The sequence below is a fragment of the Macrotis lagotis genome, chromosome 8 (assembly GCF_037893015.1).
Source record: "Macrotis lagotis isolate mMagLag1 chromosome 8, bilby.v1.9.chrom.fasta, whole genome shotgun sequence".
In the NCBI taxonomy this organism is placed as follows: Eukaryota; Metazoa; Chordata; class Mammalia; order Peramelemorphia; family Peramelidae; genus Macrotis; species Macrotis lagotis.
In genome coordinates, this window is record NC_133665.1 from 144,918,230 (window position 1) to 144,945,451 (window position 27,222).

A 27,222-nucleotide genomic window follows, 5' to 3' on the forward strand; every position below is an offset into this window, starting at 1 on the left:
TAGAGGGGTAGGTATAAACAGTGGGAATTTGAGCTAGATTTTGAAGGGCAGGCAGGATTTGGTCTAGAGAAGATGAGGGGAAGAGGGCATTCTAAGTGTGTCTCCTTGGAACTATGAAAAATATGAAGGAAATGTAAGATAAAATATTTTAAGTAGAAATCCAAGATGGAGGAGGCATGGGTAAGTGTCACTTTATCTGAAAAAATTTGGGGGTTTTAGTGGTGTGCTAGTTAAATATGAGACAACAACATACAACATCTACAAGAACTAATGTGGTTTTTGAATTGAATTTCAAGAGACTTAGATTCCATAGTTCTCCTACTATGATTCATCCTGGTCAGACCACATCTGGAATGATGCATTAAGTTGAAGCATGGCACTTTAGGAAGGATGATAATATATTGGACAGAATCCAGGGAAGGGCAACCAAAGTAGCAGAGGGCCTTCAGTTCTTGCTATGTGAAAAATGATTCTATGTGTACCCTAGAGAAGAGACAACTCAAGGGGAAAAATAACTGTCGTCACATATTTGAAGAGAGTTTTTGACTTATTCAGATTGTTCCCGGAAAGAAGACATAGTTACAATGGTTAACTAAGAAATAGGTCTATCCCTAAATGGAACAGATTTCCTTGGAAGTTAATGAATGGATTTCCCTTCACTAGAATTCTTGAAGTAGAAACTGGATGATCATTTTCTTTTTCCAACATATGCTGATTCAGAGACCAATGAGGTCCCTTCAGATTCTGAAATTCTACATTTCTGGGTCACCAAGACTAGCTTTCTCTGACAGAGGCACCAAGAGGGAAAGAAGGTCATTGTTGTTTGTTTGATACCTCCTTTGAAAAACTTAGTGATGTATTCTGCACATTCCAATTTCCCTCCACCTCTCCAGGCCACCCAGGAATATCACAACCAGATGAAGTTTATCATAATTTTAAAGCTGAGCCACCTCTTGGGATCATGACCATAAAGTCCCTTAAGCTTCCTACCAACTGGATTATGGGGAATTTCCTCCAATTTGCCAAAGTAACCTCTTTCCTGAGGGTGAAGAAACTTCAAAGGTAAGTCCTTCTCTTAGACACCAGGATGTGGTGAAACCCTCCCCAACTCACTCTCTCCATCCCCTTCAAATGTTTAGACACTTGGATGGATTCCCATTTCATCTTTTTTTAAAAGATTAAATAATCCTAATCTGGTTAGTTCATTCTTTAAAAAAAAAATGTCATGTACCTTCTAGTTAGTTTAATGGGATTATTTTCCACCATACATTTAGGTCTGATGACTATTTAGACAGTCAAGGATGAGGTGGGATACCATTCTCATCCAACCCTGTCTATTCTCTGGGCCCCTATAAACAGAAGGATGATCCTTCTAATTTCAGTCTCCAGATAACTGGCAGAGAACCATGTAGGCTGTCTGGTTCTTTCTAATGTAACCATAAGCAACTGTCAAAAGTCAAGAACAATCACCCGAGTGGCATTTTGATATCAAAACCATGTGTTCAGCATTTCAGCACAGGGTAGTCTCTCCAAGGCTATGAAATATCACAAGGAAAAATATACATTACGGTCTGACAAAAATCAGCAAAGGATATGTGGCGAGGGAACTGACTAACTGGGGATTTTGGAACTTGTTAACTGAGTTTCCACATTTCAGAAGGGTTTGTTTTCTTCTTCACAGCTCATCAAAGATTCCTATTCAAGTTTTCTTTCCTCTAATTATTTAAATGGTTTCAAAGCTAAAGGTGAAGTACTAGCATACCCTTTCTCCATGACTCCTTAAATGGTATTTTGACTTTTGCCTGGACATAGTGTACTATGCTTGGCTAATGGGTGGTAATATAGGTCATCATCCCTGGACTGAGCTAATGGGCATATTTTTTGGATCCCTCTTTTCATATATGTCCTATGACTTGTCAGGGCCTTTGGTCACCCTGCAAAGTTGAGACTTAAAAAAAATGAGTCTGACTAGGAATGAGGACATTAGAAAACTCTTCCTGGGCTTCCTTTCAGAATGTTGGCCTCTCAAGTGACTGCCTTCTCAGGTTCTCACTGTGCCAGACTGGCAGGCTCTCTCTGCCACCTCATTGTCCTGGAATGGATTTGTGCTAGAAGGGAAGGAGACTAAGGGCTCAGATGAAAAGAAGCTCATACATGGATGGGTAAATTAAAACATGTTGCCTCAGGCCACAAAGCTGGAGTGAATTAGAGGGCAAAGATATTCAATTCCCAATTAGTATTCAAATAGATGGGACAGGAAATGAAAGTAAAATTTAGCTATGCCCAACACTGATTCATGTTCTTTCTGAACCTATCATCAGGTCACCAAAATTTGGCCAAATACATAAAAGATCAATCCAAAATCCAGCCAATTCCAAAATCATTTATTATATACCTGCTAGGTGCAGAGCAATATGTTAGGGTGATAAGATATAGGAGAAATGTCTGACTCTATGTGATCCCATTTGAGCTTTTCTTGGAAATGAGTGATTTGCCATTTCCTCTCCAACTCATTTTATAGATGAGGAAACTGAGGCAAACAGGGTTAAATGATTTGTCCAGGGTCACCCGACTAATTTCTGAGTTAGCTGAAGATATGTCATCTTGATTCCAGACTAGAATGCCATCGGCTGCACCCATCCCTAAACTGATTGGAGTTGGAATCAGGGAACCTTGGGTTAAGATCTTGATCCTAGTTCTGTTAGCTGTGTGATCTTAGAACAGTCATCTCCCCCTCTGGACTTTGGTTTTCCCATCTATAAAAATAGGAGTTTGAGCTAGAAGAAATTTAATACTTTGTAACTCTGAATCATATAGCCATCCATGAAGTGTATATATATTCTTATAAGTCAACTAGTAGAGAAAAGAGGCACTAGAGGCAGTAGGATGTAACGGATAAGAAGCAGCTTAGGTTTAAATTCATCCTCAGCAAACCATTTAACTTTTCAATAATCCAGGCATAGGGATGTGGCTATAAACTGAAGAGTAGGTGTTGATTTGATTGGGGAGAGGGCTTTTACTCAACTTCATTGCCCTTTGCCAAAGAAATCACAACCATGGTCCAAAATTTTTGAAAAGAAAAAAAAAATCAGTTTTAAAATTTACCTGTTTACTTATGGGATTTAAGAAAGGGAGGAAACAATCTAGAGTCAGAAGATTTGGCTTCAAATCCTAATTTGGCTAATTTTGTTGCTTGCAGCATGACCTCGAGTAAGTTAACTATTTGGCTAATTTTACTGCTTGCAGCATAACCTTGAGTAAGTTAACCATTTGAGGCCTCCGTTTTACATAGAAAGTGAAAGAACTGGATTCTAAGAACTGGATTCTTCTTATTTATATCCTATGAGCTCATTCTCTGTTAAAGTAGACAATGGTTGAGCATAAGAAGCGATTGCTTTTTAAACACTAAAGGCAGAGAAAAAAGAAAATAAAACAGAATTGGACAAAATTTGGAGAGACGGGGAGACAATATGTCTTTAAGGAAACCAGGACAAGGGGGAGATGGGGATCTCTGTAAGTCACTTTCCTAATAATAAGGGAGTTGGACAAGTCATGAGGCAGATCCTATTCCCGTTGGCCTCTAATGCATTCATGTGTCTCATTGACATGTTAGGAACTTTGTGAGTTAATACCTGGAAAAACCTGTTAGTCATACTGTTCAAATAGATGGGAACATCTTAAGGGCAGGTTGCTTACTGAGGGAGATGAGAGGGAAGAATTCACTTTTCTTAGAACATCCTTCTTTAAAGGTGGCTTATTCTGTTCCCCTTAATATTGTTAACATATCATAGTTTTCAGTGTTTATAAAAGAACTGTGTCTTCCAAAAAATAAAAATAATTTAGGGTGACAATGGCCCTGCACATAGATAGAAAATATGGCCACTTGACATACATGATTTAAAGGGTACTTAAAAGCCAGTCCAACTCAAAATAATACCAGTTTGCCTATGACAACTTTGTCATTAGCTCCAAAGAAACTCATTAAAAATGCAAATGTGATACTCTGGACAGACTAAAACAACAGTCTTTTAGTAGTCATACCTATATTGGTAGCAGAGATCAAAGTAATCCAATGAAGGCTTGGAACACAGGACAGATTAAGGAAGGATGGAGTGGTAAAGGTTCAAAATTGTGTTTTGGGGAAAAACATGGAAAAAGAGGAGAATATTAAGGGGGGGTAATAATAGTGATGAGGAGCCTTGAGTTTATATGAGGATTGGGTAAAGAAACTGGAATCCTATCTTCTACAGCAAGCCTTTCCCAATACTCATCAATTTTTGCACTTTCCCTTTGAGATTATATTCAATTTACTCTCTAGATATCTTACTGGTACATAGTGTTTTGGTATATTATCTATGAGCTTCTTAAGAGATTGTCTTTTGTCTTTCTTGGTACCTCTAGTGCTTATTGTATTGCTTGGTACATGGGGGTAATTAATAAAAGTTTATTGACTGGAATTGACCATTCTGTGGGGGCAGGGCCCTCTAGCTGTCTGACAGGTGGGAGAGAGATTAATTTTGTTTAGTTTGACTCTGGTGAACATAATCTTAAGATCTATGGGAAAGAGTGTTAAAAAAATAGACTTGATCTTTTTTTTAAAATTATTTTTTTGTTTTTTGAATTTTACAATTTTTCCCCCATCCATTCTCACATAGACTTGATCTTAATGTAAGGATCATTGTCTTAATAATTTGAGCTCTTTGAAAGGGAAATGGGCTGTCTCAGGAGGGAAGATCATCCTCTTTATGTCTTCAAGTCAATGATGATCACTTGTGGGAGATGTAAAGGAAATTCTTCAGGGTTGCTTAGATCCAAGAACATTTAGGGTCCCTTCTAGCTTAGACAATATGTTCTTTTCTATAGGGACCTTGAAGAAGACTCACCGCCCAAGTGGGTCATTGTCCCAGGGTCAATGGGATAGCTACTGAAAGAGGGAAAAAGTGGGATTACTAAGTAAGGGAAGCACCCATCCACTTATTTTGCCCAAGTCCTGAAAGAGGTCTCATCAGTGTCCATAGTGATTGAGGATAAAATTCTTCAGTGACAGCCAATGTGGAAGCAAAGAATTTGGAGAGCCTTGTTCTTGCTATTAGCTCAGTACAGGAACTTGATCAACTCATTTCTCTTAGTTCCCCCTTCAATGATGGAATAATCCCATGAATGAAGAAGAATGATCCCTGATCTGCTTCTCTCTTAAAGGAGTAGTAGGAAAAAAATTCTAATAATAATGAATTTCTCTTCTTTTGCTTCCTAGGATTTCAAATGCTACTTTCCTCTCCATACCCCACATGGTGGGATACAATTATTGAGGTAATGCAATGGATCAAGAGTCAGAAAGATCTGGTCAAGTCACTTAATCTCTGTTTGCTTCAGTTTTCTTAATTGTAATGTGGAGATGACCATAGCACCTATTTCACAAGATTGTGATGAGATCAAATGTGATAATATTAATAAAAAGTGCTTAGAACTGTGATTGACATATAGTAGTGCTATATAAATGCTTATTCCATTCCTTTTATCTTCCCTTATTATTAGATCCATTTTTTTTGGAAAAGAAACCGAGTCTAGGAGAGTGAAGTGGTTTGCCCCATGTTTATGCACCCAGGAAATATCAAAGCCAATATTTGAACTCTGGTCTTCTGATTCCAAGTCCAATAAGATAAAACTTAGAAAATGACAAATTACATTTATATAGCTCCTCATATCTCTATCCAATGTAATACGATAATAACCAATGAGGTTATGACTGATCTTTGTAGGCCATAGAAGATCCACTTAACCATCTGAAGATAGAAAGGATGAGAAATAACATGTCCTTCCTGGGCATCAAGTAGAGAAGGCATGTCTGTCTTTTACCTTATCATTCAAGGCAGTACAAAATTTAGATTGGTAGTTTGCCATCTTAGCTTTGCTTCTTCTATTCATGAAAACTAGTGATATGACCTTGGCCAAGTCTTTATCATCCTTTGACAAAGAATGATAAAGAACCCAAGTGTAGGAGTGGAAAGAGGACTAAACTTTCCTACTGAATTTGGAGTCATAGCAGTTGAGTTCAAATCCCAGTTTAGGAAACTACTATCCCTATGATGATGTTAGGCCAACCATTCTTAAGGTCTATGATCTTCAGCATTCTTATCTATAAAATTATTTTCATCTATTGGCCTCATTTTTACCCCCTGGCCCAAAAATGAACAAATCTTAACCCTCTTCTATATGACAGACCTCCAAATATTTGAAGAGAATTAATAGTACTCTTTCCTTCTTGAAATAATTATTCATGAAATAATTTTATTTTTTAAATTTATGTCTGTCTATCTGTTTGTCTGTCAGTCTCTTTTTTTCCTTTAGGTTTTTTTGCAAGGTAATGAAGTTAAGTGACTTTCCCAAGACCACACAGCTAGATAATTATTTAATGTCTGAGGCTAGGTATGAAATCAGGTACTGCTGACTCCAGGGCAGGTGCTTTATCTACTGTGCCCCCCCCCCAGTCTATCTTGATTGCATATTTAATCCCCAGTAGAAAATAAACTTCTGGAGGGCAGGAGAATATTTTGTTCACTGAACAAAATCCTAACACCTTTGTATTTATTCATCAACTTACTATATAGCCTTTCCCCTTCCCAGTCCCCCCCCCCCCACATTAAAATGTATTTAACATTCTGGTGGGCAAGGATCATTTTGTTTTGCATCAGTATCTTTCAATTGCATGTTGAGTGTCTAGACCCTAGCAGGGACTTACATTTTTGTAGAATTTAATTACCAGTCTATGCTTAATACATGCTCTATCCTTAAGGGTAATTTAAATAAAAAAGCCAATGTTTAAGTACAGAAAACCAAGATTCGTTCATGAACAAACAGGCACGATTGGAAACAGCTGCCCTCTAACCAGTGTCCAATTCTTTCTCCCCATATTGAAGAATTTACTAACTGGTTCCTCAGTATTCATAGGCCTATGAAATAGAAATAGAATTTCCTTTTAAAGTATGTCCGAGTGGGGGCTTGGACCCGGTGTTTTGTTTGGTTCTGATTCACATGTTACAAGACAGACCATGAGTCAGACCAATTAGACAAGCAATGATACACATCCCTGAGGCCAAGTACGTGCCTTGGACTTGTATTTCCTGGAAGCTCCAAGATCTCTAGGATTCTTTTGAAGGCCAAATCTAGACATAGGAAATAAGTGGACGATATTTACATGTGCTAAACATATTTTGAGAATGTTAGCATAGAGTTTGTAGTCTTTTCTTAGGAGATCTTCAAATTTAAAATTGTGTGCTTGGTTCCTTTAAATTTATTACCTTTATACAAAGACAATATTTTTGCCTCCAGAGTTTAACGGTCCATGGGGGAATCAAAGGGCATCCCTATGGCAAGGAGGGTGACAGCAACAGCTGCCTCAGGCAACCATCAAGTGGCTGGCCCCTGGGGATGGCATTTACTTGTTGTTAATATGGATCTGGTCTAGACCCACAGAGATCAGTGCAAGGTGGGTGGTCAGAAGAGGATGGAGTTTCTGTGTAACATCTGGGGAGTTGTTTGGTGATTCCTGGTTCAGAATTTTTCTATAATCCATAATCTGCACCTGCAATTTATAACAATAACTGATGGCCTACCTCTAGAATTCTTGTTTTAGAAAATGTATTCCTGCCCCTATTTTTAGCCCTGAAGGTTAAAGCAGGTTGGCTGGAGATTTCATCTTTTTGTGAGTGGTACATGCTAGTAGCCCAGAGAAGCTAGGGTGCTTGGGGAAAAGCAATTGGGGTGTTTGTGTTTGTATGTTTCTGTGTGTATGTGTATGTGTTTATATTCCTGTTTTGCTGCACAAATGAGGCATATTATTTTTGTTGCTTTAAAAATAATAAAAAAAAAGAGATGAGTACATTATCTTTCACCATGGACTTGAGTGAGATGAGAGTGTTGATAAAAAATTCAGTTATCAGGCTACATTGTATATGCATGAGTTGAAAGTGTTAGCTCATTATTCAGTTTTTTCAGTGGTCTCCAACTCTTTGTCACCCCATTTGTAGTTTTCTTGACAAAGTATGATTTTCCATTTCCTTCTCCAGCTCATTTTACAAATAAGGAAACTGAGACAAACAGGGTTAAGTGATTTCCCCAGGGTCACACAGCTAGGGAGTGCTTGAGACTAGATTTGAACTTGTCTTCCTGACTTCAGGTCAAAGTTCTGTGCACTTTGGAGCCACCCCCCCCCAGCTACCCTTGATAGCTCATATATTTTGAAAATATAAATTGCAAACATCTAAAGTTCCCTCCTGCCTTGAAATGCATAATCTCAAGCGACTTCCCATATCTTATTGGGTGTCTCTAGACTTTTCCCATCATATCTTTCCTACCCTACTCCAGGCTAAATTTCCCCCTGGCACTCAGTGGGTCTTTCCTGATTTCACCTCCGATTCCTACACTATTCATCTTGGCATGTTCTCCAAGCAAGGCAACATCTTTGCAAACAAAGGAAATTCCAGAGCTAATTGGCAGGTACATATTATCACCATAGAGGAGAGTTCAAGAGTCAAGCCCATTTAAGTATTTTAATGGAGCCTTCGAATGAGGACATCTGTCAAGAATAGAAAATTAAGGTCTTTTAAAATGAAGATATCATTTTGAAAAACATCAGTTTTCTATCATTGGCTTTCCAGTGTATAGAAATCTGTATCCACAGGACCTTGGCTTAAAATCTTGCTTTTGGTACTTAAGACCTATATGACATTGAGCAAATCCTTGGTTCCCAGCAATCTGTAAAGTGATATGAAAGACTTGCACTAGCAACTTCTTTCTAGCTCTTGAGCTAAACTCCTCCAAAGAATCTTTCTTTTGCCTCCAGCAGAATTATGTCTAAGAAGATCTAGGTTCAAATTCTATTTGTCATTAGTTCTTTTTCTGTCTGGTAAACATAGAGGAGACCAGGTGGTAAAGGACTTTGAATGCCAAACAGATCACTCTTTTAATTTGATTCTAGAAGAAAAAGGGAGTTGTTAGAATATACTGAATAGAAGAAGATGTGGTTATACTTGTGTTTTTTCATTATTATTATTATTCTGACAGGTAAATGGAGGGTGACTTGGAGTTGGGGAGAAAATTGAGGCAACTAATTAAAAGAAACCAATTTAAAGCCATTATAGCTACCCAGAAGCCCTCATCATTTCTTTCTGTTCTTCTTGACAATGGTGAGAGGTGAACATTCTTTTCATCATTTGATGAAGCAGTGAGTCAAGGAAAAACTAAAATCCAATCGATACATATTTTTACATTCTAATAGAATTACATTAGTTCTCTCCCTTTTCTTACAGAAACTAAATACAAATTTACTTATCTTTGTAAGGGTTGAATCCTACCCTCACTCCATCCCCAGATGTAACCTCCAAGAGGGCAGGAACCAATTTGTTTTTCCTTTGTGATCCCAGTACCTTCTAAAATTATCTGAATATAGGACTTCCCTAAAGGATGTTTACTCTGGGCTGATGCTGAAACTGAAGTTAAGAGCTGAGTCTGTTGGCTTTTCTCTGATTTTTTTAATGATCTCCATTCTTTCTATAGCCACAGGTAATCCAGAGTTAACTGTCTTTGCAAATATTTAACAAGCTGGGAACTGAAGCATATCCACATAATACCATAAAAATCCTCAATTTTAAAAGTCACCTATTCACTGTTAATTTTCAGAGGTACTGGCATAGGAGCATTCTCCTCTAGTTCATTTTGGGTGTAAGGAGCTGTACCTATGGGCATTCTTCCAATGTCGTAGTAATTAAAGTCTTTAAGGGATGGCTTAGTATGTTTTGAAGACTGAAGGAGCCAATGTCAATTCCCCAGGAGCCATGTTTATATTGGATCGCTTGCCTGGAGACCATGCCAAGAAGCACAGTGTAGGAATGAGAGGTGAAATCAGGGAAGGTCCACCGAGTACCAGGGGAAATTTAGCCTGGAGTAAGATAAGGGAAGGAAGATGTGATTGGAAAAACCTAGAGACACCCAACAGAGATATGGGAAGCCACTTGAGATTATATATATTTCAAGGCAGGAGGGAACTTAGAATTCATTTATACATGTCTGCGTTTTGTCTGACGAAGAAAATGAGGCTCAACGAAATTAAGTGGCTTGCCCAGGAAATGCCTATGGGAAAACCAGTCAAAAAGATAGTTGATTATGTGTGATGATGGTTCTAGACAGAGACTCAGTATGGAGATAGAAAAAGAAACCTTTGGATGGCCTTTCTGCTCTATCCCCTGGCCTCTCCTTTTAGCAATATGTTTTTGTACATAGGGGGAAAACAAAGAAACTGATGAAAAGTAGAAAGAAAACCCTATCTGGAGTCAGATGGCCTTGGTTTCAAACCCAGTTCAGTTGCTATCTAAATGGGTATTCCAAAAGTCTTAGTTTACTTGTAAACTACTGATGCTTAAATAGCTTGTATTGCAGATACTCTTTGATATCAGTTTCCTTATCTTTAAATTATATCATCTCATATCTGAGGTTATTTCTAGCCCCAAATCTATGTTACTGTGATTGCATAGGAATAACAGTGATCAGGGCAGCTAGGTGGCATAGTGAGTGGGTAGAGCACTGTGGCCTAGGCAGATCATTTAGCCTTATTTACCTCAATTTCCTTATCTGTAAAATGAGCTGGAGACAAAAATGGCAAACCACTCCAATATCTTTGTGAAGAAAACCCCAAATGGGGTCAGACAGAGTCAGACTAAATCAGCACACCTGCCACCACAAAAGGGATGTGATGCTTGGTTTTAGATTTGCAAAATTCCTTAGTAAATACCTTGAATGAATGCTACTCTTGCAAGAACTATATGATAAAATGTCGCTTAGTAGGGCAGCACAGTGAAAAGAACGTTGGATCTGGTGATAGGAGACACCAGAATTCAGCCTCTGATGCTGTATTATCATAGGCAAGTCATTTTGTCTTAATTTTCTAAACTGAAAAAATGTGAATTATATCAGTAATCCTCAAAGGATTGTGGTGAGGCTCAATTATGGTGCAAGGGCTTTGCAAATCTTAAAGGAATCCAAAGACATTACTTCAAATTTATTTTAAAAAAACCTTCATGGCAATGTAAACATCAGCTCTTGTTATCTGTAATCTATTTTCAGAGGGCATTAGTAATTCTGTCTCAATTCTTTTGGAATTGGGTGCAGACGAAAGGCCTGTTCACACAGCATTGTGAATATTGTGTTCATTCCTGAGTGAGCTGTTTTAGGGACTGCATCAATAAACTTTCAGGAGTCCAGAGGAGGACAATGAACTTGGGGAAATGGTCTTCATGATGTATGAAGACCAGTTGAATTAATGGATCAAAAGACACTTTAGTATTAAAAGAACAACCATGAAATAGAGGGTTTTTTTGTTGTTGTTGACTGTTGTCCTAGAACAATGAGAGGAAATTGAAAAAAAGGAAAATTTAAGCTTCATATAAAAAGCTTGCCTAAGAATTCCAGTTACCCCAAAGTAGAATGAGCCACCTCTGAAGGTGATGGGTTCCTTCTCATTGAAGATTTTCAGGTACAGGATGGATTGGCCTTTAGTAGGTTTATTGTAGAAGGAATTCTTGTTCAAGAATGGTTTGAGGGGCGGCTAGATGGCGCAGTGGATAGAGCATGGGGCCCTGGAGTCAGGAGGACCTGAGTTCCAATGTGACCTCAGACACTTAATAATTACCTAGCTGTGTGACCTTGAGCAATTCACTTAACTCCATTGCCTTGCAAAATTAAAAAAAATGATTTTAAAGAACTGTCAAACAGAACATCCTAACATCAAAAACTCTAAACGGGATAGACAATATTGTTCAGTGAAAAAAACCAATGGGTTTGATGCCAAAGAATCAAGGTTCAAATTCTAACTCTGCCATGAGACTGGATTAACCATCTGATCATTCTAGGTCTTATTATCCTCATCTGTAAATCTGGGGGGTTGAATTTGGTGGTCTCTATAGTCACCCAATTCTACATGATCCCAGAATCTCCCCATTTTGTAGGATGCTCTCTCTTCATTTGAATACTCCTCTCTCTCTCTCTCTCTCTCTCTCTCTCTCTCAGGGCAGCAAATACAATGACTTCTCAAGTGCAGCTGTCAGATTTATAGAAGTAAAAATCATTTCATCAAGGCAACATCCCTGAGGCACTTAGGTGTCATTAGATTTTTTGGTGAGGGAGGAGATTATTTGGTAATTTTTTGTGAATTCATTGAAATGGCTCCATTTCAAAATATATCCTCTTCAATTCTAAATTCTTATGAAAGTATTTCAAAATGTCTGCATGTGTCCACAAAGCAATGGGATAAGGTGATGACACAGTTATGAATTTACTAAGTAAAACAAATAAAACATTCCAACATACATTTGAATGGACATGAAACATCATGACTATGGTTGTTTTCAGCATGATCAACTCCGCTTTCCCCCCAAACCCTCCATTTTCCTTCTTTTTTGTACATAAGATACTCAGTAACCTCTAAATCTATACTCAACTTTTTGATTGTCACAATCCCAAGAGCATACAATATCTTTCCTTTCATCTCTGCACCATCACATACCTTTTCTAAGCCTGTAATTGGATCCTAATGGAAAATCCACTCTGTGTAGGCCAGGGAAGTTGGCATTTGAGGGTGGCAAGGAGGAGAAAATGTTCTTCCTCTAAGCCAGATAATCCTGTTTTCCCATGCAAGAGAAAATAAAATTGCCATACAAAAAAACAAGATGGGTGTTGTAAAAGGGGTTGTCTGCAGGCTGCCGGAGAGCAGGATTGGACCTGCCACCCTTATTAGTAATTAATCAGCCTGAGCCAAAAGACACAATCACAAAATTTCTAGAAGAGTATGTTCTTTTTCTTTAACTGTTATCTTTACTAGGTCTGGAGAGAAAATTTGGGGAGAAAATTCCAACTGCTGATGGAATGATCTTTCTTGATCCCTAGTCCCCCAAAGAAAACTACAAAGACGATCACCGTACAACTTCTTGAACCATGTATTTTTCCTCAAAGGTTGGGCATACATGCTCTTAATCTCTGGTCATTTACTGAAGTAATGTGGCAAGTTGATCTCATCACTGATACTACCTCTGTGACTATGGCAAAATAACTTTCCCTCTTTAAGCCTCAACTTCATCATCTGTAAAATGGGGTTAAGGTTGGTGACTCCTGATTCACAGAACATTAGAAGGCTCAAATGAGATCACCTAAGTGATTTCAAAGTGCTCTTTGTAAATAGTTTGTGATTTATCAGCATTTATTATTATTATGTCTAATTTTCTCTTTTTGATGGATTTCAGACAGATTTGATTTTAGAATAACTATTCTGCTGTTCTATTTAATGTTCTGTGGGTTTTAAAATTTTTTATTTATTTAAGGCAATGAGGTTAGGAGTGACTTGCCTAAGGTCACACAGCTAGGTAATTATTAAGTATCTGAGTCTGGATTTGAACTCAGGGTCTTCTGACTCCAGGGCCAGTGCCATTCACTGTACCACCTAGCTGCTGCCCCCTGTTCTGTGGATTTACACAGGTGTGTAACTGAATTGAGGTATCGCCATATAAGAAAATGATTGTTGTTGGTATTCCAGATCATGGGTGTTTCCAGTATAATTTATAGATTATGGACTATATAGATTTTGGAGAAACCTTTAAGCAGCAGGTGATCAGTTAGAGGGGCTGCAATGCGGACTGGCCCATAAATAAGTTTGTTCAATGATCCGCCTCTGGGAAACTTGCCTTCTTATGGAATTTGGAAATCTCTGGCTAGCTCCCCGCACAGGGATTGGTATTTCACCTTCTCGCCTTACCCAACTTCCCTAATGAATTTATGCTTTCCAATTTTAGGGCGGTACATTGGAAAGTGCACTGGCTTTAGAGTCAGAAGGTCAGAGTCCAAATCCTAATTCAGTCATTTGCCATTTGGATGATCTTGGACAAGCTGACACTTCTCAGTCTGGCTCCCAGTGTTGTCTTTTCTTAAATGAAAGGTTAGAGCAGGTGATCTGTTTTGTTCCCTCAAGTGCTTAATCTTACATGATGTCACATAGAGCAATGGATAGTGCCCCAGGCATTAGGAATTCAGAGTTCCAGTCCCAGATGGTTCTAGTCATCTAGCTATGTGACCTTGGGTAAGTCATATCTCATCTTTGAGCCTCAAAATCCTCAGCTGTGAAATAAGAAGGCTCAACTAGATGTTTTCTACAATCCCTTGCTGTGTTTCTAGCACTTTTCCTTTTCCTTTGACCATGGTCCAGGTAAATAGAATGTTTTCAAGCTACAGGAACAGCTGAAGCCCTCTCCCTCAGTTTGATTTCCTGTGACCTGTGATTCTTTACACACTGCCTGCTGGGCTTCCAGCCAGCCCTTTTCAAGAGGGAAATGTGTAGACCCCGGGGACAGAAACGAGTTCTCTTGTGCTCAGATTGCTGCTCCAGCTGCCAATGTCAGCCACTGAAGAAGCAGTTTTGGCCATAACTAGAATGAGTGGAGGAGAAACCCCAAGGATGAAAGCAAAAGGAGAATTTCCCTCTTGGCAAAACCCATTTTCAGTTTGAAAAATAAAAAAAAAAAATCTGTTCTTCTATTCTCAGTACTGGAAAGTAGGAGAATAGTCAAGTTTCATCTGTCAAATTAAAATTTCTGTTGAAACTTTTCAGAAAGACAATAATGGGAATCTGATCACTTACAATGATCTAGTCTGGGACGGGGAACTAATGGGTCTGGGAGCCCATCGCCTTGGTGCTTAGAAGGAGTTGGAACTTTTCATGGTAGAATTAGAGAGGGAAAAAAAATCAAATATTTGATCATTTTGAGGATTTCAAGAAAGTTTCAGAAAAAAAAAATGGAAAGGTAGAAAAAGAAAGTTAAGCAGGAGAAATAAAATCTCAACTCACCTTTTGGATAGCAGGGTTCAGGTCCATTGTCAATTTTTCCTTTTCTTCTTGAAGAGAGCGAGGCAGGTTCAGGCTTTGCAGCTTGGTAGTGAGATGGATTTGGTGTGGGGGACCACAGCTCTTGTTTGAATGACTGATGTCTGGGAGATATTGAGAAATGGCTAATACTACTCCAGTTCCAATTGTGAGCTCTGCACCCAGCCAGTCTGATTCAGGCTTCTTTAATTGGAGAACAGGACTCCCTCTAAAACCTTGCCAGCCAATGGGTAAGGACTTGCCAACTTTTCTGGCCAATCTCAGGGCGAGACTTTGCTCCTACTGTCATTTTTTTGCCTGGGAGGCAGAGAAGGAGAGGGGAGTGGTGTCACCCAGTCTGACGTCAGGCTTAGGAAACTGAGCCAGCTGCCAGAGGCTTGATTCACATCTGTCCCACTGGACTTGGGAGCTGGTGTGTGTGTGTGTATGTATGTGTGTGTGTGTGTGTGTGTGTGTGTGTGTATGTATGTGTGTGCCTGTGGAGGGAGACAGGAATTCACACTCCCTGGGGCTTGACTAAACCCTACTCAGCCTCCTTTTCCACCCTCAGCCCCACCCCACCCTCTGCCATTGCCTTTAAAGGAAAAGGGAGGGGAGGAGCAGTGTTTTAGTAATTCATTCAGGTCAAAAGAGAGTGTGATTTGACCAGGAAAACATGGGTATATTTAGGTAACTGGATCCAAAAATAAACTCTGAACCAAGCTCCCCTTCCCATCATTTCTGACTTATAGAGGGGGAGGCGGGGGGATAAAGTTTGCAGTATTAGGGTTGACTCAAAATCTACTAATTTTTTCCAAGGTCTGGTAACATTTTCTGGTAATCTGGGAGATAGAGCCCTGGAGGTGATTTACAATTTGTTGGAAACAGAATCAGGAGAGAGTAATTACAAGGCTTGGCAGGGATGACAGACCTCCTACAGATAATGTCATTCTGTGAGCCACTTCCTTGGTCCATGGATTCCATTGGCAGGCATCTCATTCATGAGAGTGGTGGAAGGGCTCAATTCAATTCAGTTCAATAATTCAACCCCACAGCAGGCATCAAGTCCCCAACTCTGCACAGGGCTCTGGACTAGGGGTGGAGACGAAAAGACAAAAAGGGGACACTTCCCCCTTACATTCTACTGGCTTGATACAAAAATGTCCACAGATCTAGAGTGGGGCCACCGAGGTCATTGAGTCCAATCCCTGCATTTTGATGATGATGCTTGTCCTCCGTTCTCAAAGAAGATCATGACATCAGGGAGGTGATGCCGTGACAAGCTCATGAATTGGATTTGGGTGAGGGAGGTGGTGTCCTAAGTCACCGGTCTTGTTTTCTCCTCCAGAGTCATATAAGTCTAGTGGCCAGATATGAATCAGGATGATCCAAGAAGGCATTTTACATATGAGGGAACTGAGGTCTATCAAGATGAAATAACTTTCCCAAAATCACCCAGGCAGTCAATCGAGGGGAATGGGATTTGAACGCAGATCTTCTGACTCTAGTGCTTACTTCATTGTACCTTCCTGCCTCCCTTCCACGCATACTCTATAAAAAACTCATTTCATCCATGTAAAGACTATCAGATTGCCTTCTATGAGGGGGCAGGGCGAGGGAAGGGAGAGTGTGGGGAAAAGTGTAAAAAAAATACATGTGCATATAGATGAAAATAAATAAATTTTAAAAAGAGAAAAAAAAAATTCAAGAAGGAGTGATCACTAATCATGGGGTGGGTGTATCAGGAGAGCTCTCCCAGAGGTAGTGGCAAAAGAGCTGTGCTTTGAAGGAAGCAAAGGATCTAACAAAGAAGATGAGAAAAGAGGGAATAGTTCAAGCTGATTTAATACAATCATTATTATTTGCCATAGGAAATGTTTTTCACCTTAGGAAGTACTGGTGAGTACATTGAGAGGAAAACTCATGAAGAACAGAGAAGGGTGTGGTAGGGTTGGGAAGAAAAATATTATTTTGAATTGGTCTGCTATAGGCGGCACTGCTAGGATCTTATATAAGGGGGAGTGTCTCCAGTTTTTGTGATGAAGCTTGCTGATTGCTATTGGGCTAGCTATTCCTGTAAAATGAAGTCAGCAAACCCTTCTTTTTTTTATGTCTCCTTGTACAACGATGGGTCATCATTTTACTTTTAATGAGTATCACAGATCTGGGCCCCTGAAAGCATTTTTTTTATCTTTCCAGACAGAGGATTAAACCCAGACCCCTTTAATCCTGGGAAGAGAAAACATTTCTGTCTATCTTCCTTCCCAACTCCCGATTGGAACCTGGCACTTCCACCTGTCTGCCTCACTCCCTAGCCAGAAATGAGTGATTTTTCAAGGGGTAAAATCTAGTATATGAAATTTACTATTGAACTGTTCTCTGACATGTCTTCAGTAGAAGAGAGATTGGGGAAAGGGAATGGAGACAACTAGTTTTGATAAATTCATTTTCTTTTGAATTCTAGATTTTTTTTGCACATATTTCTTTCCCCTAAAAAAAAAGTTTTGTTGATGTTTTAAAACAACATAGTTCTCACTTTTCAATACTCAACGTCCAATAAAACTTTTTTGTTACAAGGTATATTAAAAAAGTGATGCATAATCATATGTGTTATATTTCATTTTATATTTGAGTGCTCCTTTCTGAGAGAAGACTATGTAATTATTTGTAATATAATTTATATAATATATTATATATAATTTATATAATATATATTATATGTAATTTGTAATATAATTTATACAGCACTTATTACAAGCTATCTCAGTTATTGGGAGATAAATGTTCCTCTAATTTAAATTTGACAGATGACACAACTGAGGCTAAAAGAGATGAATACACTTTATCTGAGGCAGGATTCTTCTGACTCAAATACTCTTATCTACTATGCCTCTTAGCTTACTGTATGCTTTACTAACAGTCCATAAAGGTCAAGGTTGGTCATTCCATAGGTTCTTTACCTTTTTTTTCTTGAATACATTCTTTTTTTTTTTTTGCAAGACAAATGGGGTTATGTGGCTTGCCCAAGGCCACACAGCTAGGTAATTATTAAGTGTCTAAGAATGAATTTGAACTCAGGTCTTCCTGACTCCAGGGCCAGTGCTCTGTCCACTGTGCCACCTAGCTGCCCTTGAATACAATCTTGAAAGAGGCTTTCACCTTCTCTCAAATTGGTCAGTGGATGGAGTTTGACCGCTTACCCTCTTTTCATATACCGTCCCTAGGAATTCTCTTGATAGCATTGTTTTTTGGTAGGTAGTATTTTTTAAATGTTGTTAATGACAGCCATTCCCAAGTCAGAATGGCAAAGTGGAAACATTTCTGGGTTTGGAACAGAATATCTATGTTTGAATTCTATTTGTGCCCCTTACTGACATTTTGGCTAAATCATTTCATCTAAGAGGCAACTGGCTGACATGGTGGATAAAGCATTGGATCTGGAATCAGGAAGTCTGGGATTGAAATTCCATCTTGGACTTTCTGTGTGATCTTAGATAAATCACTTAAAAAAATCTTGTGCCTCAGTTTCCTCATCTGTAAAGATGATGATAATAATAATAATAATAATAATAATAGTAACTGTTTCTCAGGGCTTTCATGAAGATAAAATAAAATAATTTAGGTAAAGGACTTGGCAAATATTAAGGTTCTAAAGAATTTATAGCCATTATTAACCATATCGAACTTCCATATTCTCTTCTTTCAATTGAAGAAGCAATTGAACTGACCTTAAAACCAAGGGACTTAGTGTAGATTCTTTTATTTTAATGGTTGAGCATAAATGTTTCTGCAGAAGTAAAATTCTGCTTTGCTTGTATATCCCTATGTTAAAATAAATTATTATTCTATTAGAAAATTAGACTCACTTTAGTGAGTCAAGAATTTCTACCTCTAGGGCAGTTAGGTGGTTCAGTGGATAGAACCTGTGCCCTGGAGTCCAGAGGACCTGAATTCAAATCTGGCCTCAACACTTAATAATTGCCTAGCTGTATGACCTTGGGAAAGTTACTCAACCCCATTTAGCTTAAATAAATAAAATTTTAAAAAATCACTACCTCTGACACATACTAATTATTTGACCTTGGGCAAATTCATAGACCATTCATTGCCCTTCTCAGGTCTCTAGGACCAGAAACTTTAGAGATTCTTGTAGTTTATTTTTCTCTCACTAACCAATCTGATTTTGTGGAAGGGGTTTCTATCATAGGTATTCCTTATACAGATGAGATCAGAGATCTGGATGACTTTCCCCTTCCTCCTTCCCCCCAAGAGGGGTCTTATTAAATGGAATGAAAATAGACATGAGCCAAGACAAGCACTGACTAATGAGGTCAAATTCATCATGAATAGCCCTTTCAATAGCAGAACCTAGGAACATGGCATCCCATAGGTTATGGTTAGAAGCCAGGAGTCTTTATATTTGAACCTGTCTTAAATAAGTCAAAGTAAAACACTAAAAATGACATTTTCTTCTTTACAAAAGGGGGAAAAAAACTACATAAACAAACTCTCAAATTTTGTTATTTTCCATCACTTCCCCAATATTTCCTGTTCCTCATCCCAGTTAATCATAATAATAGTAATGACTGGCCACATGATACTTTAAGTTTTAATAAAACAAATAGTATTTACATAGAGTGTTAAAGTTTTCAAAGTTATTTATCTATATTTTTCCATTTGATTCCAGCAACCCTGTGAAATAGTATTATTCTTATTTTACAGATAAGGAAAGTGAGGCAGACAGAAGATAAATGACTTGCCTAGTGTCATATAATAATTATCTGAAGCAGGATTTGAATTTCGATTTTCCTGATTCTAAGCCCAATATTCTAATCACTGAGTCTTCTAGCTTTTTTACAAACATTTTAGTTTGTTATCTAATTTGAGTTTCGTTAGCAGGCAGCTTTGTTGTTGTTCAACTGTTTCAGTCATTTCTGACTCTTCATTACCCAATTTTTTTTTATGGCAAAGATACTTTGGAAAAGATCCCCTTCTCCAATTCATTTTACAGATGAGGAAATTGAGGCATACAGGGTTAAGTGAATTGCCCAGTGTGACACATCTAGAAATGACTAAGGTTGCATTTGAACTCAAGACTTTCTGAGTCCAGGTCCAGTGTTATATCCACTGTGCCCTAGATAAGTAGTACAGGCATTATGAATGAAATGACAGATAACTAGAATGTTTGAGAATCTGGATTTGAATTCTGATCATCTAACTACGGAACTGGAAGGAGACTGACATGTCATTGAGTTCAATCTCCTAATTTAACCAGAGGGAAAACTGAGGCTGAACAGGTGAAACATTTTGACCAGAGTTACAAAGCTACTATATGTCTGGGGAAGGATTGGAACTAAGGTTTTCCTGACTCCGGCTTTGACAAACTATCCCGCTGTATCCTCTAGTTGCCCAAAATAGATAAGGAAACTGAGGCACACAAAGGTTAAGTGACTTGTCCAGGGTCACACAGAAAGTCTGTGGAAGAATTTCAGCATTCTGGTCTCTACATCATACTACTTCACAAATCTGGCCAATTGCTTTTCCAATTCATCATGTAAGTTTATCAATAACCAGATTCCCACTTCTTAAATTTCTTAAACCTGCACTGATGGACTCTCCTTTTAATTTATACATACCCCCAATTCATTAGGATTAATATGACAGATACCATTGTTCTCATTTTCCAAGATGAAAGTACAAACAAAAGAATTCATTTGGCACATTTTAGAGATGAGACAGCAAGGCTTAGAGCAGTCAAGAACCCTGTCAAAACTGAAATTTCTTTTCACTACCTACAGCATAATACCTCACTGAAGTGTGAAAGGTGCACCATGAACCCCCACATTCCTCCAGAAACTTGAAATTCTTTCATCAATATATATTCATAATGGTTTAATATAAGAAAACTTCAATTATGTTCCATTGATCTAGATCAGAAAGGTAGAATTCTAATTACATTGACTCACAGTGATTAAATAATTGAAGGTCCTAACTTTAGAAATCATCCTAGCCAAACCTTCCATTTTTTAAATAAAAGAAACAGACCCTAAAGAGTCAAATTTCTTTCAGTTAGCACATGCATGTCAAAGCCAAGATTCAACTGTGGATTGTTTGATTCTGAAATCAATCCTCTTTCCATTACACTATGGAGCCCATCCTTCTGTCAACAGTCAAGACAGAATTACCTATCCTCTTATTTAAGATCTCCTGTTGGGGATTCTTGGAATTCATCCATGCTGAATTAAACAACCTCAGTGACTGTTATCTCTGGCATAGTAGACTCTTACTGCAACTTGTGGGAGCTGATGTTGGTTACTGAGGGAGGTTGGTAACCATAGTGTCATGTAAAGAAAAGCATTAATACTGGAAGGAACTTTTGGTCTACTTCTCTGGTTCCAGGTACACATCGTGTCTTAGTTTCTCCATAAATATTAGTTCCAAGTTCGTATTTAATGGCATATTCACTGAAAGATGAATCTTCTTTTGATTCAGAGCTGGGTTGGGGCCGAAAGATCACTCTAAAAGATTTTTCCTTTATTCTCAGGACACTGTAGTTGGATTGACTGCAAATTCCAATCTAGATTCATGTAGTTTGTTTTCTCAAAAAATTTTCTTGCTTTTGAGACATCTGTCTGAGTGTGATGTTCTTACTATGGAGGAAGGGTACTTTGTAAGCAATGATGGGAAAGTTTGTGGTCCTCAAATCATTATTTAAGAATTCCTTTGAATGTCTTGCTTAGGAGTAATGGTCAAGCTCAGTGATGAATTTAAGGTACTTTCTAGTTGAGGATATTGCAGCTCCTTTGTACCAAATTTTTATCCTGGTTCACAGTGACTCAAAATGGAGGGACAGGTATTGGGCAAGACAGATAAGACAGCTATTTATTATGTTGAGAGGCTAGAGTGGGGGTAGGAAGATCTGAGTTCAAATTATACTTCAGATACTAATTGTAGGCAGATCACTACATCTTGTTGAGTCTGTCTCTTTATCTCAAAAGGAGGGGAATGGGCTTGATAGCATCTAATGTTCTTTTTAGTTCTAAATCCCTGATCCTATATAGGATTTTTGTTATAAGACCTTAAAATTGGAGGAAGCTGTAATCTAACCCTTTAATTTTTCAGATAGATGAACTTTAGCTCAGAGAAGAGCTCACTCAAGTTCAATCAATAGTGGTTAATGGGAAACCCAAGATTTGTGCCAGAGTCATAGGATCATAATCTACTCCTGAAACAGAACTTAGAGGTCATCTCGTCCCTCCTTTTTAAGGAACCCTGTGAGGATAAATGACTTGTCTAACATCTCACTTTCAACAACAAATCCAATGAATGTTCTTTCCTTTCTCCCATGTTGTCTGTAGCATAGAAAGTTTTGAAGATTATCGAGTCACATCACAGACAAATTCCCACCTATCACTATTATAATAAATAACACGATTAATATGGAATTTAATTCAAGTGATTTTTTTGTGCATCATTAAAATAATATTTTAATTTGAGAATAAAAGTAAAACAAAAAAGGAAAATTATTGAGTCACATCTGATTATCTTCACTAATAGACTAGTTATACAATGTTTAAAGGCCTCAATGTGCCAAATACTGTGCTGGGTAATGTAGAAAGACAAAAAATGGGGCATTTACTCCTCTCAAAATGCTTAGCTTCTGTTGCATAGACCCAGACATTTGAAGAATAAATACAAAATATTCACAAAGTGGTTACATTCAGGGCAAAACTGTAGCCTCTCTGTGTATGTGATGTTGGGTCTGACCATTATTAGAAATGGTTGGTTTTGTAACATTAGAAAACTCTCTCTCTCTCTCTCTCTCTCTCTCTCTCTCTCTCTCTCTATATATATATATATATATATATATATATATATATATATATATATATATATTCCAGATTCCTTACCTACCCTGTTCTTCCTGTGGGAAGGACTTTAAAGAATCTGGGCTTGTTCTTCTAGTAATCAAAATTTTAAGCAAACTAAGCACTCTGAGATCATTGTTTCTTTGGTTGAGGGCATGTCCTTGTCAAAGCCTAGATAATTTCTTTATGATTAAAGCCTTCATCAGTGTTTTATCCCCAAACTCTTGTAAAAAATTTTGCTGGTATTATTTTACTCCAGAGTAGATTGTATTTTCACACTTATCTGTAAAAATGATGAGGATTTTATAATGACTTAGATACAAAGGTAACATTTTGACTCAGTTTAGATTGAAGTTGCAACTAATCACCTTGGTATTCTCAAATCTGAGGAAGTCAATACTATGGTTTGTTTAAGAGAGAAACACATCAAGTACAATAGGTGAAGTTTATCTTTTGCTTTCCTCTTTCATTTTTTTCTGTCCTGTACTTATACCTCTTGAGTGTTGGTTCAATAAACATTCATTATATTGTACATGCTATATATGATATATTGTTATATGCAAGGTACTTTGGGGGTTGGTGTAAAGATAAGTACAATCTCTTCTCTCATGTGACTTACAAACTAGTAAGAATTTAAAAGGTTGGAGGTATCCTTTTTCAGTTATTTTAGAACTGGGTAACTTTGAAGTCATCCTTCCCAGCTTTGTGATTTGTGATTTCAAACTTTTCATTATTTCTGCTTCTTCAAAATTGACTTGTCCTTGGCAGGACAAGTTCATAGACATTCCAAATGTCCATAGACATTTTCTTTTAAGCAAAAAGGCTAGCTAGTCTGATCTGGTCTAGGTAATATAAGATAAACTAATTTGATTGAAATTGTTAAAAGTGAAAATGGTGGAGTGTGTTTCATCTATGAGATAGTTGCATTTTGACAAGAGACTTTGATGTTTTTACCCAGTGGTATCAACACTGAAGACATATCAGGGATTGTTAAATGCTAATCCCCTCCCTTCCTCCCATGGTATTGTAATTTTTAAGAGAGAGGTCAGAAGGATCTCCAGATGTCGATTGGAGAAGTCCATCAACAAATATTGTTTAGGCACCTTTCACTGAGAGGTTTATATTTCAAAACCAAATGCATTAATATATTTCTTATTAAAAAATTAAAAGTGGTAAAATGTGTTATTATCCCATTTAAAATTCATTATCATAATTAATGCAATCAGGGTTAAGTGACTTGCTTAGGGATACTCAACTAGCAAGTATCTGAGTCTAGACTGACTCCAGAACCAGTACTCTATTCACTGCACTGCCTACCTACCCCATTATTATTCCATTTTGAAGATGAAACAATTGATCCAGAAAGTGATCAGTCATCAAAAAATTACGTGACTTGTTCAGGAGTCTCAGACATAGTTCACAAGGTTTGGGGCAACATTCTAATTCATACCTCCCTATCACTAAGTAGCAGCCCAGTAATGGGCAGCTGAAAACCTTCTCCATTAGCTGTCAAATCAGAAAGATTTTCAATCATTATTATACTGAACTCAAATCTGTGTTCTTTTGTCAGTAGCTTCTCCCTACTCCTAGTGCTTTTTTTCTTGGAGATATACAAAATATGTTCTCTTTGCCCACATAAAACATCTTTGAATATGGGAAGCCACCCGAGTTTTCTCTTCTCTGGTTCCTTTCATTTCTCATCTGTTATTCTCCAGAACCTTTGCCATTTTGGTCACACTATTATTGACATATTTATCTTGAATTACCCTTTGGAAATGTAATATGAAGTCCAGAGAAAATGATTGGAGAAATATGTAGAAAATGATGAAAATAATATGATTAAGATGGTTGGATAGTGAAGAATGCATATCACTATTTGATCTGTGTACTATAGATTGTATTAACTACTTGTGTGCCAGGCAGCAAGACCTTACCTGAGTTCAAAATATGACTTTTGTTATCTGCTGTCTTTGTCACCTTGGGCAAGATAAGTTCCTTAATTTCTCAATAAAATATAGGGGTTGGACCAAATGACCCCTGAAGTCCTTCTTAGCTTTAAAACTTCAATCCTATGATATTCAGCAAGTTTACAGGGCAAGATCCACTTTGGTCATTTTTTCTGGGAAGAGAAGGGAATGACTTTTCTCTTAGACATTCTGTTTGCTGGTATTGAGGGATTTGCCCACTTTGTGTTGTGGAACACATCTCACTGTAGTGGTTGGACACAGAGGCACTGAAAAGAGATTTTGGTGATCACTTCAATGGATCCTGTGGGGAGAAAGGAGACTGGTAAAGCCATTATGGACTGGTCAGTTTCAGAATTCCCTTTTTTCATGTGAGGATTTTCAGCCTGGTTACCACACCACAGAACATCCTGAGAAATGGCTGGCTGGGAACCAGTGAGATGTTCAGACTGTCAAGGGAAAGAATTCCAAAGCAAGTTGATCACAGAGTACTGCTGAATGACGAGTCTGTGCTATACTTGGCTAACAAAGCATGAAGGCACCAAATCCCCTTGACGAAGGCCAGCCATGCCTCTCCAGTGACTGTCTCTGGAAGTGTACAATGAGCTCAGTTCATCAAGGGGGTGTGGGGAGAAGAAATCTGGGGGAAGATGATCAGTTTATCAGAATAAAATCCAGTGTTTCCGGTTTTTCTAGTCATTTTTCACAAGACCAGGACATTGCTGGCCTGTATTGTCATTCCAAGATGAAGGGTGGAGGTGGAGAGGGAAAGAATGGGAAGAGGGGAAGGAAGCATGTTGAATCATGACCACTCAAAATGGAACTGGCCTTATAGTACAGAAGGAGATGACAATCACACAGATGATCATATAGTTTTGAAATTACCAATAATTTTCATAATATCTAAACTATAAGTCTGATCACTCTCAGCTTTAATTTTTCTCATCTATAGTTTTGTTATTTCTTTTTTTTTTCTGGAAAACTTTTTTATTGTGGGGGAAGAAGCAGGGAAGCTGGATAGTTTAGATGATTCCAATCTTATTGGCAACATCTAAAGCATCATAGTCTGGGGCAAGCTGGACGTAGGCCTTCTTCTCTCCATCAGGCCGTATCAGTGTGTTGACCTCGGCCACATCAATGTCATACAGCTTCTTTACGGCCTGCTTGATTTGGTGTTTGTTGGCTTTGACGTCCACGATGAAGACCAGGGTGTTGTTACCCTCAATCTTTTTCATAGCAGACTCCGTGGTCAGAGGGAACTTAATGATGGCATAGTGATTAAGCTTGTTTCTCCGAGGGGCACTTTTCCGCGGGTATTTTGGCTGCCTGCGAAGCCTTAGCGTCTTGGGTCTCCGTAAGGTGGGCGAGGTTCGGATCTTCTTCTTGTGGCTGTGGATGCCCTTCAACACCGCCTTCTTAGCCTTCAAGGCCTTGGCCTTGGCATCTGTCTTGGGGGGGGCGGCGATGGCTTCCTTCTTGGCCTTCAGCGCCATCTTGGGGGAAAGGGTCTTCCACGCTGCTTCTCACAGGCTTATGGTTTTGTTATTTCAATGATGTGGAATGTCTATGGAATAGAAACATTTTTTTTAATTTTACCAAATAAATAGAATAAGGAAAAATAAATAAAATAGAAACATTTATTTTACCTGAGTTAGGAGAGAGGCTTGGAGGGCCTACTTTGGAATGTTGTTGTTAACCATCTTTTGTTCTTAAAGAGAAAAAATGACATCAAGAGTGTGATGTCTTGAACAGGGACTTAAATAAAAAAAGCAAAAATTACTACAACAGTAACAACAACAAATCTTGTATTTAGAGATAGGAGACACCTATATTCAAATCCTATCCCTGTCAGTTATCAGTCATGTCACTAGATTTGTAATTTAATGTCTTCATCTCGGTTATCTCATCTTTAAAATGGGTATATTAATATGCACAGTACCTAGCTTACAAAATTTTTGTCTCAACAAAATTTTTGTCTCTTTGCCATGGAGCAAAACAGGATGATCAAGGCTGTCTGTTGGTGTAAAGTTTTTTCCCAGCATTTCCTAAGCTTCAAGCAGGGTTCAGTCTTGATCTGAGTTCTTCTCAGGAAATGGACAAATGGGGAGGGGAGATTATGAGAGTCAGAATCTTAAGGTGGTGCTGAAAAAGTGTGAAGAAAGAGTAGACATATGCCAACCCAAACAAGAAAAGAAAATATAAGACTATTGAGATGGGGTGGGAGGCTTTGAATGAGTCCTAAGCAAGGGCAGTGAGGATATTTCAAGTGTAAGCTATGTCCTGAATGAAATCTACAGTGAAACTCTGGATTAAGCTAGGGAGAGAGACTGATGATAACTGCTCCTTCCTCTTTCCTTCTCTGGGTTTTTTACTCATTTGAAACTTTTTACTTTCTTCAGGGATTGGGAAACAGTATACCTTTGTTCTGGGCAGCTAGGTGGTATAGTGGTTAAAACACCAGCCCTAGAGTCAGGAGGACATGGACTCAAAT

At 38.2% G+C, this 27,222-nt stretch overlaps 2 protein-coding genes across 2 annotated transcripts in view; both read right to left on the bottom strand.

Annotated features, from left to right (window-relative positions):
• LMCD1 (LIM and cysteine rich domains 1) overlaps window positions 1-15,355 on the bottom strand; it is a 75,787-nt gene extending 60,432 nt beyond the window's left edge. Inside the window, exon 1 of the mRNA XM_074198672.1 lies at window positions 14,885-15,355. Within this exon, the coding sequence (XP_074054773.1) occupies window positions 14,885-14,911 (27 nt within the window). The 5' untranslated portion in view covers window positions 14,912-15,355. The remainder of the gene's footprint in view (window positions 1-14,884) is intronic.
• A 10,335-nt stretch (window positions 15,356-25,690) lies between these two features.
• Window positions 25,691-26,443, bottom strand: LOC141494990 (large ribosomal subunit protein uL23-like). The gene is made up of 2 exons (XM_074196072.1): window positions 26,378-26,443; window positions 25,691-26,295 (listed from the first exon to the last, which is right to left on the bottom strand). Exon 2 carries the CDS (start codon window positions 26,222-26,224, stop codon window positions 25,754-25,756), a length of 471 nt encoding a protein of 156 aa, XP_074052173.1. The 5' UTR covers window positions 26,225-26,295; window positions 26,378-26,443; the 3' UTR covers window positions 25,691-25,753.
• Between the last annotated feature and the right edge of the window lie 779 nt (window positions 26,444-27,222).

Bases quoted from the DNA above. Each gene is read 5' to 3' on its own strand.
- LOC141494990 (XM_074196072.1), bottom strand. From the start codon at position 26,224: ATGGCGCTGAAGGCCAAGAAGGAAGCCATCGCCGCCCCCCCCAAGACA.